Raw genomic sequence first — 14,582 nt, 5'->3', positions numbered from 1 at the left:
AGACATTTCTGGGGAAAGGGTCCCTTCCCTCCACCCCCACCTTAGACACCTAGTCTGTAGGGCCTCAAGAACCCTTGGCAAAAGCACTGGATCTTTGAGGTAGTTTTTAGGAGCACAGCGTTTCCCATTAACTTGGGTCAATGGAGGCCAGGGCCTATCCACTGCGGGCAGTGGCCACTGTTTCCTGTTGAGCGCCTAGCCCTTCGATTATGTGTGCAAAAAGCCCGTAGATCCCTGGCTGAGGCAGAGAAGCCATGGGAGGGGCAGTGTATTCTGGGACAGTAGCCTGAGTGGAGCTCAGGCCTCTCTCCTTGGAGAAGCGAGGTCATCCTGACCTTCTCCAGCCCACTCACAACCAGGAAACCTCTTTCCACACACACACCCCCCCCTCTGTTCACTGAGTGAACAGCTCCCTGCGACTGTATGACACATCACAGCTCAGCAAGGGCCAGAAGTGGAGGAACTCCACTGATCTTTTAAGGCACCCCCAACATCTCTCTCTAACCACCAAGATGCCACAAAATTACCTATAATTCCAACTCTGATTAAGGAACAAATAACTATGTGCCATGCAGCACTTCCTGGTGACAGCTCATTCACCAAGGTACCAGAGGGTGGGTGCCAGCATCTGACCTGGCCCCCAACAGCAGGAGGGAAGGTGCTTCTGGGCCCATCACAAGGTTTCCTCACTCAGTGTGTCCCTACACATATTCCTTCCTGCACCCAGAGCCCTGGCCACAAACCAGCCGGGCCCCCGCTCCTGTGTTGCACCCCTAGCCCCCTGAAACTCAGAGCGCTGCCCCAGCTCTTTAAGATTCAGTGGCCCAGCCACAGCTGGGCTATAGCTGAAGCCAAAGGATCTGCAGGGCGGTTCATACAGCCTCTGCTTGGAAAAGGGCAGCAGGGTTCTGCCAAGAAAAGTGAGTGGAGGCTGTTCCCTGTGCAGCTTGGCAAGGAGCAGGTAGCCACTACAATTCACAGGTCCCTGAGAGGGAGCGGGGGAGGCAAAACCACTCAGGCCAGCTGCAGAGGCCACTAAACAAGGGAAGGAGAATGTGGGCCCACCTTATGCCAGGTGTCCTGAATGACACCAGCCTTCTCAGACAGGATCTCAATTAGCCGCTGGGCCTCACCCTCGTTGAACACCATGCTTCCAACCGTGGAGACCAGCGTCTTGTACGGGAGGCAGAGAGGACTGTCGGTGTCCAAGGATCCTGTGCAGAGAGAAGGACTTACACTCAGACATGAGCAACCAAGTCAGTCACACCCTGAAGCAGTAAAGGCCAGTAAAAGCCAAAGATTCTGTCCAGCTGTCTGGGGTATGGCTTCTCGACTTAGGTCCCAACAAACTCATCATAAGTTGAAAACATCAGAAGTCAAAATGCATTTATACACCTAACCTGCTGAACAGCTTAGCCTGGGTGACCTTAAATGTGCTCAGAACACTTACATTAGCTCCGAAGTCATGGAGCCCAGAACCTATCTTACCTAATAGACAAACATGCAAACTGACCATACCTCCACTAGCCACCAGCCAATCAGGAGTGATATGCAAATTAACCCAACAAAGATGGTGGCTAATTTGCATACACAGGCACGGAATGAAGGGGGCAGGAATTCTGCCCCACCCCTAGTCTCTCAGGGCCTCTGGGCAGTGTGGGAAGGCGTGGCCAGAGTGGAAAGAGGTGGCTCCAGAGCCTGAGTGGAAAGGGGCTGGGCAGGAGTGGAAAGGAGATGCCAGCAGCCAGGGAAAAGAAAGCCCATTCTAGCATGAATCTTCATGCATTGGGCTTCTAGTTTTATAATACAGTGTTGACTATCACCCGGCCAGCATGGCTCAGTGGCTGAGTTTCGACTTATGAACCAGGTCACAGTTTGAATCCTGGTCAGGACACTCACCCAGGTTGTGGGCTCAATCCCCAATGTGGGGTGTCCAGGAGGCAGCCGATCAATGATGATTAATGTCTCTCTCTCTCTCTCTCTCTCTCTCTCTCTCTCTCTCTCTCTCTCTCCCCCTTCCACTCTGAAATAAAAATATTAATAAAAAATAAAATAAAGTGTTGACTATCTCATGCAATTTATTGTATGTATAACTTTCAAATCACTGCAAAGTTGGAAGACTGTAGGTGGAACCATTGTCAGTTGGGGGCCATCTGCATTCAGAAATGAAATAAACTGAGGGCCCTGCACATGCTTCCTGAGTGTCCAAAGACAGCCGATGGAGAAGTCACCAAGATAAGAAAGGTGGAGTTTTCCTAGGTTAGAGGAGATATCCTCCCCACCCTTATCATCAAAATGAGCAGAATTAATCAAGGCAAAGGTACTTTTCCTTCTTTCTCAGATAGAATGGGTCTTTTTTTTCTTCCATTTTTTTCTAAAACAGCTCAGCAAGGCTCACCCCCTGCATGACCAAGCCCTATGGCCCTGCAGGTCCTAACTGACCAGTGAGCCCATCATTCCCCACAAACACAGTAGCCCACAGCCACACCCATGGGAGAAGCATGGGAAGCAAAAGGCCCATGTCTCCAAGGTTGCTCTGAGGTCACACACAGTCAGGTTCAAACACAATTTCCCATTCCCCCTGGATGAAGCTTAGGGATCTTTTAGGGGGGAAGGCTGAGCTAGGTTCTTGCAGAAGGGCCTGCCCACGCCTCAGTCCATTAGTGACTTCTGAAGGAGACAGAGATATTTGCCAAAAACCAATGGTCACTTCTGAAACACTCCTAATACTACACTCCCCAGAAAACATTGCTCTCATCAAAGACTCTCAAAGCAAAAAGGAATGAACCAAGATGCCCCATCTTGTAAGAGCCCTGCCTGAAATGCCCAGGCAATTCCTTATGCTGAGGCTCAAATCTTCCCTATAGCTGAATGACAGGGCCAAAAATGAGCTGAAATAAAGAAAACAGGCTGACCTGTGTGGCCCCTTCAGCTAAGCCCACCCTGAGGACAATGAATGGAGGTTTCCATAGCAACCCCAAAATTCTCTGGCTTATCATAATATTTTCATCACAAGTCAAAGCATTTAGCATGATACCTCAATAAGGAGTATGTGGGACATAGATGAGCTGGTTGCTATGAGCACCTTCATTTTAGAGCCTCTTACCTTGGTGAACCTTGAGATTAGAAATAACCATGGTGACATTACAGGCCTAACAGCTCAAGGGTGCCATGAAAATGGGTTGGGGGAAGGGGGAGAGGAAGCACGTGCCCTTCAACCTTCTGCCTTTTCATTGAAATTCAATATATATAAAATAAGGAATAATTTTAATGGTAACTTATGAACACCAGAAAAAAACTGAGTACAGCTAGACCAAAAGAAAATAAAAACCACTCTCTAGTTCACCATTGGGAGAAAACCCCACTATTAGCCTTTTACTTTACGGGCTTCCCTGCTTTGCCCTCTCAGCCTGTAGATGGATGTTTACTGCCAGTGTTTTCCCAAAGGAGGAGGACCACTCGTTTCACAGATACCCCTGAAGCAAAATTGGGCAGGCCAGCCTCTCTGAAACCAAGCACCATACAGACAATTTCCTGTCCTCACTCAGAAAGGTCTATTTCTGTACAGTCTGGAAGACTGGCCACCAACCAAGTGGGGGTACACCACGGATTTTCAAATATTTCATATAAAACAGTTAAATACCTGTCATAACTTTTTTATATTGATTGTATGCTATAATTATAATGTTTTGTGTAAACTGGGTTAAATAAAATACGTCATTAAAATGAATTATATTTGTTTCTTGTTTGCCTTTTCAAATGTGACTACTAAGAAGGTTTAAACTCCATACATGGTGTACACATGTGGCTCACACTGTTTCTACCAGACAGGTCAATTTGCTCCTTTCCAGCCCTGGGGACCCTCAAAGCACTCCCTACTGAAATCCTGGCAGCCTCCATCCCCACAGGGGCCTCAGACCAGCGGCTTGGGTCTCTCCTGAAGGCTCTCCTTGAAGACCATCCTTCTAGACTCCTAAGGCCCCGAGTGCACTGCTGGGGTGAAGGGGACATCAAGGTAATGCAGCTACACTTCCCTGTGAAATATCATTTCCTTCACAGGCATCAATCCCCCCATGGTCTCAACAATGTGCAATCCCTCCTGAAGGTCTAGGAGACATGGACCCTAAGACACCCAGTCCAAAAACCATTTCTGAGATTACTCTGTAAAAGTATCATTCTAATACATCTTCAATAAAACTTTATAATGTAATTGTATTATTTTATAGCTATAATAATAAACAAATAAAAACATTTAACAAGTAAAAAAATGCAAAGCTATGTATAGTAACACTTAATTCTCCCCTGCCCATTCCCCTCACAGAAACTTTCAAGGCCTTCTCCATCCTCATACATACACTATGTTTTACAGTATTTTTAGAAAGCAATAACCTGACATTTTTTTCATTAAGTCTTTTAAGTAAAAATGGTGCCATCTCTATGCTTCCTATATCAGAAAAGTAGAACTTCTGGATATCTGTGGGGGTCACATTTATTTACAGGTTTCAGATCCTCTCTAAGCTCACCTTGATGAGGTACCCGTTACTGGGAGATAGGCACACAGACTCCATCAACAAACAGCATACTAACAGGAGTTAATACATGTTTGCACATCACGCCTGACTCCAGCAAATACTCCAAAATCTAGAAATAATCCTTGGTAATATGAAATCTTAAGGCACTAAAATAAATTTATCAAAGATTCAACATCTACTAGTGATCTGTCAAACCGCATTCATAAAGCCTTGCTGCAATGTGCTTGAACAATGCCTAGCACAGGGTAAAGCACTGCCGAATCTACCCACAAGGCCACACCGTCAAGCCCACCACAGGAGAATCACAGACCCAAACCCTCCTGGAACAGGACAGCACACCTAGGGAAGAGCTCAGGGTGGCTGAAGCAATTCTGCCCTTTCTCCTACTCCCACCAATGGAATGGAAGTCATACAAAAGTGGTGCCCAAAATACCCCTGCAGACAGAACCACACAGCCTGTGGACCCTGTACCTTGTACCACTGTTCTCACTCAGTAGGTTAAAGGAGCAGCACATACAAGCAAGGAGCCGTGTGCCTCTCTTGGCTCTCAGTTCTGATAATGCGTATAACACTTCAAATTCCAAAACTAAGCTCCCTTTTGTGACCACATGGGAGGCTCAATCACCTAAAATTAAATTTGTCTTGCAAAAAAGGCACACAGGAATTTCTGTCAACTGGGGTCCTTCAGGAAAATTTTCAAAGGGGACCCATTGGGTTCCACAACCCAGCACGGTTTCAGCCTCAGCCCCTTGAGTGGGCCGTTACCGGAACACTTCTGGCACTGCTCACGCTCAGCTTACTCAACCGACAGGGAGGGCGTCGGGACCTCTCCAGGAACTGCATCTGAGCTCGAGACAGCTGGTGATCAATGAGAGATTAACACCCCTGCCATGGACTCCAGCTGTTGTTGCAGATGCCTGTCAGTCCTCCCTAGGACAGGCAGATTCAGGTGGTCTTCATGCACAAAGCATGGACCTATGTGTACCCGGCAGTCTATAGAAGGCTAGGCCTGATAAGTTGGGGTGAAAGTGCCAGCTAAGACAGGTAGAAGAGACACAGGACACCTGACAATCATGCAGCAGAGCCACACAGAAGGAATATAGGATTGTGTGCGTCACTACAGAAGCAACTATGGCAGCAACACCAGAAAGACTTTTAAACAGGATGCTCGAGCCAAACACTGCCTAGTAAGAAGACAAGAGCTGGGGCTTCAGCAAGGGGGCCAGCACAGGACAGGCGCAGAGGCTTCCGAGAGGCCTTACTAGTCAGAGCAAGGGCGTGAGGCTAGGGTAAGTCCAAGTCTTCACAGGCCCCAGGAATCCAGATTTTATTCCACAGGCAAGGAGAACGTCTAGAAGGGAGCAAGGTTTGCATCTGAGAAAAATTATTCCAGGACACACAATGAAACAAGGCTGGAGGCAGACAGATCAGGGAAAAGTCCATGCCTAAGAGTACTAAGAGTACAGAAAGAAGAACTGTTGGGACACAGGCCCAAGTGTCAACTCAGGGTCTCGAGAGCAAAACCTGCCACAGGGGTGTGTGGTTTTAGGGGTTAAGGGTGAACACCACTGGCAGACACTCATTTTCTCAGGGGATGTCTAGATCAGTCTGAAGGCCTCAGACACACAGATGCAGGCAAAATGGCTGCTGCCTCCGAACACGGCTCTGTCCTTTCGACAGAAAGCCAGACACTAACCTCAGGTTGCCTTCTAGGTTGGCATCCCCAATCACCTGAGCCAATTCCAAGCAAAAGTCCCAGGGTCCCAGGAAGGGCTACCCTGCAACTCCTTGAAGCCCAACACTACACAAGCCATCATCTCATTTAGAGATGGACGACAAGCCCCTGACTCCTGCTGACCCCTAGTCCAGAGGGCATCTCCCTGAATCACAGAAGCTGGCAGCGAGTGCATCCATCTCTATAAATGAGAAACTTGGGCCGGCATTGCTGCTGGCCTCCCCACTATGCAGAAGGCAATTCATTGACAGAGAAGGGTCTCTCCGGGCTTGTGGGCCCTCGATGGAAGATCCCTCAAATGCATCAGCAGCATCAGCTGCAGGCCCTGCAGTCTCATCAGTCTGTACCCCAGAGGTGGCTGGCCCTGCACAGACTCCAAGCCCAGCTCGGCCACACCAGCACTTCCCAGGGACTTGTCTGCCCTCATGACCAAATGCACTGGAATGAAGTACAAATAATGTCAAGAGCAATGCTATTTGGACCTTTGAATCAGTCCTTTTTATTGTGTTGGAGAAAAAGTAATCTTAACTTGGAAATTGTGTTTTAATGATGTCTAACGTAATGCTTTAAAAAGTCCTATGAATTGCATGACTATTTCCTCCTCAATTCTCAAAAAAATCAACTTCATATCTGAAACATGAACAGCATCTACAGCTTCTCTAAGATGTGGCAGTACCATACTGATACTTGGCTTTCTTCCCGAGGAGACACTTTTTGTTCTTTTTTTTTTTTTAAAGAAAAGAGTTGAATTTGAAGAACTAAGAGTAAGTGAGTAATGGCTCAAAGCCCTACAGAAACTCTTGAGCTTCAGACCCCAAAAAACCTAATATTTCAAAAGAAAGAGTATGAAGCTTACTCTCAGTACACATCTGTCTGTGCCTCAGCCCTAAGAGGAGAGCACAGATGGAGGCCAAAGCTCCAGCCCTGATCCCTGCCCTAGCATTTGCTAGCTGCATGATTTCTGGGAAGTTTGAAAACAGAGTTGAGCTTTGGTTTCTGTTCTTGTAAAACAGAATGTTAGGGGGATACATTCATGGAGAAGTTTCATAAACTATGCACCTAATGGTGTCACGTTCCCAGTGGTGTGACCCAGCACTAGGCCACAGACACAGTGAGCCCACAGCACAAAGGACAGTAGGGGGGAAGGGAGGTAGAATTGGAGGAAGGAAGGGGTGGTGTTCTTATCAGGTTATACAATTGAAGATGAGGTCCCTGCTAAGTTACAGACACCTAAAGTTTTCCTGGTAGGTCTGAAAATTTCTCCGCGTCTCCCTTGACCTCTGGTGACCCCTGCCCCATTTATTAGGTTATATAACATGATTCTATTTGCATTTCCACCCGCTCTGGCAGAGGGTGAAGCCGCCCCTCAAGGCCTGGCACAACATGCAGCTGCCAGGTCCCCCAACACACTGCCAGGTTTGTAAACGCAGGACCCACCATTTACTGGGTACCCAAGGCTGGGACAAGCATGAGAAAAACTGGCCACTTTCTTTCCTCCACCTGGCCCCGCTAAAGGAGCAAGGATTTCTTCCTGCTGCTCAGAGGATACTCAGGGGACCTCTGGTCAGGGCTGCACTGCCTCACAGCGCCTGAAAAGACAGGGGTTCTGCTTGGTACAATGAAGTCCTATTTATTTGACTCAAACAAATAGTGGACTTTTTCTTTATTTTCTATTTAAAAAACAATACCTACATGTTACAGTAAAACTGGGAAATGCAGAAGAGTGAAGATATTAAGATTTACCCATAATCCTATCCCCCAAAGATGGCCTCTTTCTCCAGTATGGGCTGTGTGTGTGTCTGACAACGTGGTCATCATGAGGTTATAAATACCTATGTCTCCTGGAGGGTGGCTGGGCTCTCCTGGGCCCTGTCGTGTTGGCCTTCTGGCCTCAGAGTAAACATTCTGCATTTGCAGATGGGGAGCGTGTCAGGCATAAAGCCATCCTAGGGAGGAAGGCCATGCCCTGGGCTTAGCCTTGCTCAGCTTCTACTCCAAGCAAACCAAGCTCCAGGGGAAGCCCGGTATTCTAAAGCGCATCTAAATGTGGAGTTTCCTGAACGAGCACCTTGTACTTCCCAAGGCCAAATCTTTGGTTTATCCGGGGTCCAGACCCACCCTGGGCTAATCTGAACCTTCCTCCAGGTCCTGGCACAGACAGCTCTCCTAAAAGGAGAAAAATGTATTACTGTATAAGTATGTGCTTCCAGCAAACACAGTTCAAGCAGTATAAAATCACAGAAGGTAAAAAGTGAGTGTTACAGTAAAACTGGGAAATGCAGGAGGGTGAAGATATTAAGATTTACTCATAATTCTGTCCCCCAAAGATGGTCTCTTTCTCCACATAAGCTGTGTATGTCTGACAACGTGGTCATCATGGGGTTATAAATACCTATGTCTCCTGGAGGGTGGCTGGGCTCTCCTGGGCCCTGTCGTTATCAGGAACCAGCAGAGGCCACACGGCACTGCAAACACTTAGAAGCTTCAGTTCTGGAAAATTTCCACTTTCTCTTTGGTACCATGAATTCCCTCTTTTCCAAACATTGAGACAAGAGTCCATGCCTTTTGTTTCATAAACAAGTATTTTCTCCTTGTTCCACACCTGGGTTTATGATGCTCCCCTGAAAATGTCACCATTTTCATAGTACCACATGAGCAATAAACCATTCGGAGGGCGCTGGAAATACTCATATGGTCCTCTTGCACTCTGCAACAAGGGTAAATCGTGGAATGTGTTTGAAGAATGATGCTGTACTGTCTTCCTAAAAGTGGACCTACTTTTTGACTTAGCAGTCACGTATCTAGGAACTTACTTTCTACAGAGATACTCACACAACATACATATATCACTGCAACATTAATTTTAGCAAAAAATTTTAGCAAAAAAAAAAATATTAATTTGAGCAAAAAAAACCAACAACGAACACTACTAACATCATTTAATTAAGTCATGACACATTCATGCGATGGAAAGCGGCAGCCCTGTAGAAGGTGTCACCAGTCCACTTGTAAGGAAAGAAAGCCAGGCCCAAAGCTACATGCACTGCAGGCTCCAGCTGTGCATTCGGTGTGATGAGCAGAGGATCCCCAGGGCTCCCCCTGGGAAGTGGATTGTAAATGGGATGATGCAGGAAGGAACACTAACTTTTTACCTTCTATGACTTTATACTGCTTGAACTGTGTTTGCTGAAAGCACATATTTATACAGTAATAAATTTTAAAAAGCAGGGATTAGGAAGGCAAGTGTTCACTGCCAAATTCAGCCACAGACAAATGGTAAAAGCTGTCACATGGCCTTGATTTGCTCTTGTAGGAAAATTAGATCAGAAGTTCTGGAAAAGTTCCAAGTTGGACTTACAGAAGTGTGTCCTGTACCCCCTCCATCCCCCCCACACACACATCTGCTGGGCTTCCCTCTGGGCACCTGTCAGCGAGGGCCTCAGGTTCAATTCCAGTCCGGGGGCACATACCTCAGTTGCAGGCTCAATCCCCAGCCCTGGTAGGAGCGTGTGCGGGGAAACAACCAATTGATTTATCTCTGTTACATGGATGTTTCTCTCTCCCCTCCCTTCCACACTCTCTAAAAATCAATGGAAAAATATCCTAGGGTGAGGATTAACAACAAAAGATGCCTCATCAAGACAAATGCAATTCTTTTTCCAAATCAACTAAGAAAACATAAGACTACTAGTATTCTAGCAAATGAGTGATGAACATGAAATAGGAACTCATTGGTCCAATTTCCCTATTAATATGAACTAAAATAACAGGAAACTAATGTTCTATATTATTTTATCCTATCTAATAAAAACAATATAATAATTGACCATAACTCCACAACAAAGATGGTGGCACCCACAGCCAAGGGAAGGAAGACCTATTCTTGCACAAATCTTCGGGCTTCTAGTACATACATAAAATGCTCTGTTAAATAAATGGAACAAACCTTAGCTGGTTTGGCTCAGTGGACAGAGGGTCGGCCTGCAGACTGAAGAGTCCTAAGTTCGATTCCAGTCAAGGGCACATAACCAAGTTGTGAGTTCGATCTCCAGTGGGGAGGCATGCAGGAGCCAGCCGATCAATGATTCTCTCCCATCACTGATGTTTCTCTCTCTCTCTCTTCCTCAGTGAAATCAATAAAAGTATTAAAGAATCATAACGGGAATGGGGGTAGGGAGAACAGGACACTGGGGTGAGGGGCTGGAGGGGTAAATACAACTGCTCCCTGTAAACATTATCCTACCATTATTCTCTCAACACATAGAAATGAATAAAGCTATGCTAAAATACCAGGTGAGGGTACACAAGAGAACAGACTCACAAAAGGCAGTCAGACATTTAACACGTTAAGCGCCCACCCAGATCAGCAACCTCTAGCAAATTCAGCAGAAGTACGAGCAAGAATAAATGACTGCTGGTGTAAATCGCTGAAATCTAAAATGTTTGTTATGCAGCTTTGTTGTGGCAATAGCTAACTGATAAGATGGCTTCCCCAAAGGAAATTCATAAGCTATTCAAAGACAGCATTTTCCTCCAAGTTCATAAAGAAATCAAAGCTACTTACCAGGCTCACCTTTCTTCTTTGAACTAGACTTCTTCTTTGCAGGAGCCTCTTGCTTTGGTGCCTCCTGGCTCTGAACCATATCTGCCTTTTTGCCCTGGTTAGGAGCTGACTCTGCCTTTTTACCCTGATTGGCAGATGCATCCACTTTTTTGCCCTGGTTAGGGGACCCTTCTGACTTTTTGCCCTGGTTTGGGGTTCCCTCTGTTTTCTTGCCTTGGTTAGAGGGCCCATCTGCTTTTTTCCCTTGGTTTGCAGTACTCTCCACCTTTGTGCCCTGATTAGCAACTGAATCTGCCTTTTTACCCTGATTCTGGGCCCCCTCTGCCTTTTTGCCCTGATTCTGGCTCCCCTCTGCCTTTTTGCCCTGGTTCTGGGCCCCATCTGCCTTTTTGCCCTGATTCTGGGCCCCATCTGCCTTTTTGCCCTGATTCTGGCCCCCCTCCACCTTTTGGCCTTGATTCTGGGCCCCCTCTGCTTTTTTGCCCTGGTTGGGAGCCCCCTCTCCCTTTTTGCCCTGGTTGGGAGTTCCTTCGGCCTTTTTGCCCTGATTTTGGGCCCCTTCTCCTTTTTTGCCCTGGTTGGGAGCCCCCTCTGCCTTTTTACCTTGGTTGGAGGTGCCTTCTGCCTTTTTACCCTGGCTCTGCGCCCCCTCTGCCTTCTTGCCTTGGTTCTGGGCACCCTCTGCCTTTTTGCCCTGGTTCTGGGCCCCCTCTGCCTTTTTGCCCTGGTTGGGAGTTCCCTCAACCTTTTTGCTCTGATTCTGAACAACTTCTACCTTTTTACCCTGGTTCTGGGCCCCCTCTCCCTTTTTGCCCTGGTTGGGGGCCCCCTCTGCCTTTTTACCCTGGTTCTGGGCCCCCTCTCCCTTTTTGCCCTGGTTCTGGGCACCCTCTGCCTTTTTACCCTGGTTCTGGGCCTCTACTTTTTTGCCCTGGTTCTGGGCCCCTTCTGCCTTTTTGCCCTGGTTCTGGGCCCCCTCTCCCTTTTTGCCCTGGTTGGAAGCCCCTTCTGCCTTTTTACCCTGGTTCTGGGCACCCTCTGCCTTTTTACCCTGGTCCTGGGCACCCTCTGCCTTTTTACCCTGGTTCTGGGCCTCTACTTTTTTGCCCTGGTTCTGGGCCGCTTCTGCCTTTTTGCCCTGGTTTTGGGCCCCCTCTACTTTTTTACCCTGGTTCTGGGCCCCGTCTGCCTTTTTGCCCTGGTTCTGGGCCCCCTCTGCCTTTTTGCCCTGGTTCTGGGCCCCTTCTGCCTTTTTGCCCTGGTTTTGGGCCCCCTCTACTTTTTTACCCTGGTTCTGGGCCCCTTCTGCCTTTTTGCCCTGGTTCTGGGCCCCCTCTGCCTTTTTGCCCTGGTTGGGAGTTCCCTCTGCCTTTTTGCCCTGGTTCTGGGTCCCCTCTCCCTTTTTGCCCTGAACAGCACCAGTGGGCTTGGAACCCACTGGAGGCACAACCACCATAGGCACCTCCTTAGGAGCAGTTTCCAAGATGGCAGCCTTTGAGGCAAGAACCTGGATAGAATTCACTACAGAACTGACTGCTGGTTCCACTTTTGCTACTTTTTTCTCTTTCTTCTTTTTGTCCTTAGGGGAGGAGGCCAGCTTCTCTTGGGGCATGGCTGGTACCGTGGCTATAGGGGTAATGACCATGGAGGGATGGACCGGGGTTGGAGCCACAGCCATTGCAGGTGCCCGTACTGGGTCTTTGAGGAGGATGGTCATGTTTGGGGCTGGCTCATGGTCAGGTATCTTCCCGTTGGGTTTCTCTTCCTTTTTCTTAGTCTTCCCTTTCTTCTCTATTGTTTTCTCCTTCTTTTTCTTCTCTACTTTCTGGTGATATGTTTTTGCCATCTCCTTGCGCTGGTTGGCTAGAGCTTCTTCATACGACGTCTCCTTCATGGAGAAGGTTGACACCAGGAAGATGCCAATGGCGGAAACAACCATAAATCCACCAAAGACCACAACCCCCAAGGTTTGAGTGTCGTAAATGTCCATTCTGGCTTATTTTCCGTTCACCTGCCAAACACATACACATAGATTACTTTCTGCAGAAACTGAGGTATTCAGTTTCCATCCCCTCCCCCACCACCAACTTAAGGTTTCACTAATTCTTCAGACTGATAAAGTCAACGAAGAAACAAATCCAGGCAATCTCTGATGCCATACACTCTAACCTGTCTCTCCGTAAAAGAGAGCAATTTCTAAGCAAGATATGCGCAGTCTTTTTCAGTGCTGGTAGATACAAAGCACTGAGGAGATGGCAGACTGAAGGTCTGTACTTAGGGCATGTGATACCCTGGAGACTCAGAGGCCTTGATCACAATTCAAGATATTCCCCACTGGAGGAGTTAAAATGCACATGAATATGAGCACGAGCACAGGCCAGGTGTGTAACAATCAGGAGTGGTGAGGACTGTGGCAAAAATGCTCCACTAAATTAGGAGGTGTCAACAAGTCATAGTTGATTGTTATAGAAATGTAAGCAGCACTTGCCAAGAGAGCTTTTGCTTTTTCACATTAGGTCAGAAATCCTTTTTTACGCAATGTGAAATAGACAAATTGGAAAAAAAAAAAACATGTGAGCCTGATATAGTAGGCAGTTAAGACAGACAGACATGAGAAGAGCAGGAATTTGATAAGCCAGGTACAAAAGGTCACCAGGGTGGAAAGCTCCGGGAGCTTACCAATGGACAACTGTAAGGTGGGACCTCATCCCTGGGGTGACCTTTCCTCCCCAAGCATATTGCTGGCCATGCAGTTCAGACCCCCTAATCTTTCATATCACTGGTCATCATGTGGTCCTCCCCTGTTACATCACTAGTCATCGGTAAACCTTCTGTAGAGGAGGAACAAGGGGGCTGGAAAAAAGCCTCTACTGCTCCCAAACAAGCCCTTGCAGCATCACTCCCTTAAGCATCACCCCAAGACAGTGAGGTTCTGACTTATATAAAAAAATCTTAGGAACCAAGGTTGTTGACCACTAAGACAGAGTTTTAGTTAAACTAGAGATAACATCTAGGCTTCAGTTGTGTTTCACCTCCAGGCCCGGAAAAGCAGCAAGACCAGATCAGGCCTGGTGACGCCAAGGCTGACATCAGGACTAGCTATGATCCCCTGCCCTGGTGCAGACCAATCAGTGGAGACCATGACCCTGAGCAGACACTCCTGGAAAGCTGGAAAGCTGATGAATATTCTATTGAGATCCTCCTCTGAGACTTCTAGTTAAAAAGCTCTTAAGGCGGGAGGTTGGGGGTGTGTGTGTGTGTGTGTGTATGTGTGTGTGTGTGTGTGTCTTCCCCTCTCTCTCTTTTCTTAAACCCAGGCAGCCTAGCTGGCTCACTTTTCTACCTCTGACTTTCTAAATAAACTTTCACCTGTATTTCAGTCTTAGCTCTGAATTTTTTCCTAGCCAAACTCAAGGACCCAGGTCTAACACCTGGCACCGTTCACCTGTTAACATGCCAAAGCAAACACTTCTGCAGTCTTCCAGCTGCATACATTCTAGCCAGGAGGCCCCAGGTGTGCCATCTCTTATCTGTCACTTCTTTCCCCCGTGTTGATAAATACAACTACCCAAGGGTCAGAAATGAAAATCTTTTTATTACAATTCTAAAAAGTGACCAAGAATTTCGTGAGTAAAAAATGGTCTTTTGCCAATGATAGCTGCTGAAAAATTATGGAAACTGCAATTCACACATTAAGAAACAGGGGGTGTATCAGTCTTGGGAAGTCCACCAAAAAAAGACCCCAGGTTTG

The 14,582-nt window shown here is 47.2% G+C and overlaps 1 protein-coding gene across 6 annotated transcripts in view; it reads right to left on the bottom strand.

The window, feature by feature from the left end:
* Positions 1 to 14,582, bottom strand: part of RRBP1 (ribosome binding protein 1) — a 62,016-nt gene that overhangs the window by 24,827 nt on the left and 22,607 nt on the right. For 4 of the 6 annotated variants that reach the window (XM_084887617.1, XM_084887618.1, XM_084887621.1 and 1 more), the window contains exons 2-3: positions 10,832 to 12,842; positions 1,066 to 1,214 (exon numbers count right to left, since the gene is read on the bottom strand). In XM_084887617.1, the coding sequence (XP_084743743.1) occupies positions 1,066 to 1,214; positions 10,832 to 12,821 (2,139 nt within the window). In that variant the 5' untranslated portion in view covers positions 12,822 to 12,842. The remainder of the gene's footprint in view (positions 1 to 1,065; positions 1,215 to 10,831; positions 12,843 to 14,582) is intronic. The other 2 variants (XM_084887619.1, XM_084887622.1) reach the window with 2 other exon arrangements.

This window comes from Pipistrellus hanaki (assembly GCF_964339955.1).
Source record: "Pipistrellus hanaki genome assembly, chromosome: 6".
NCBI lineage: Eukaryota > Metazoa > Chordata > Mammalia > Chiroptera > Vespertilionidae > Pipistrellus > Pipistrellus hanaki.
The sequence above is the reverse complement of the archived record's forward strand: the minus strand, read 5'-3'. Positions and strand labels throughout refer to the sequence as shown.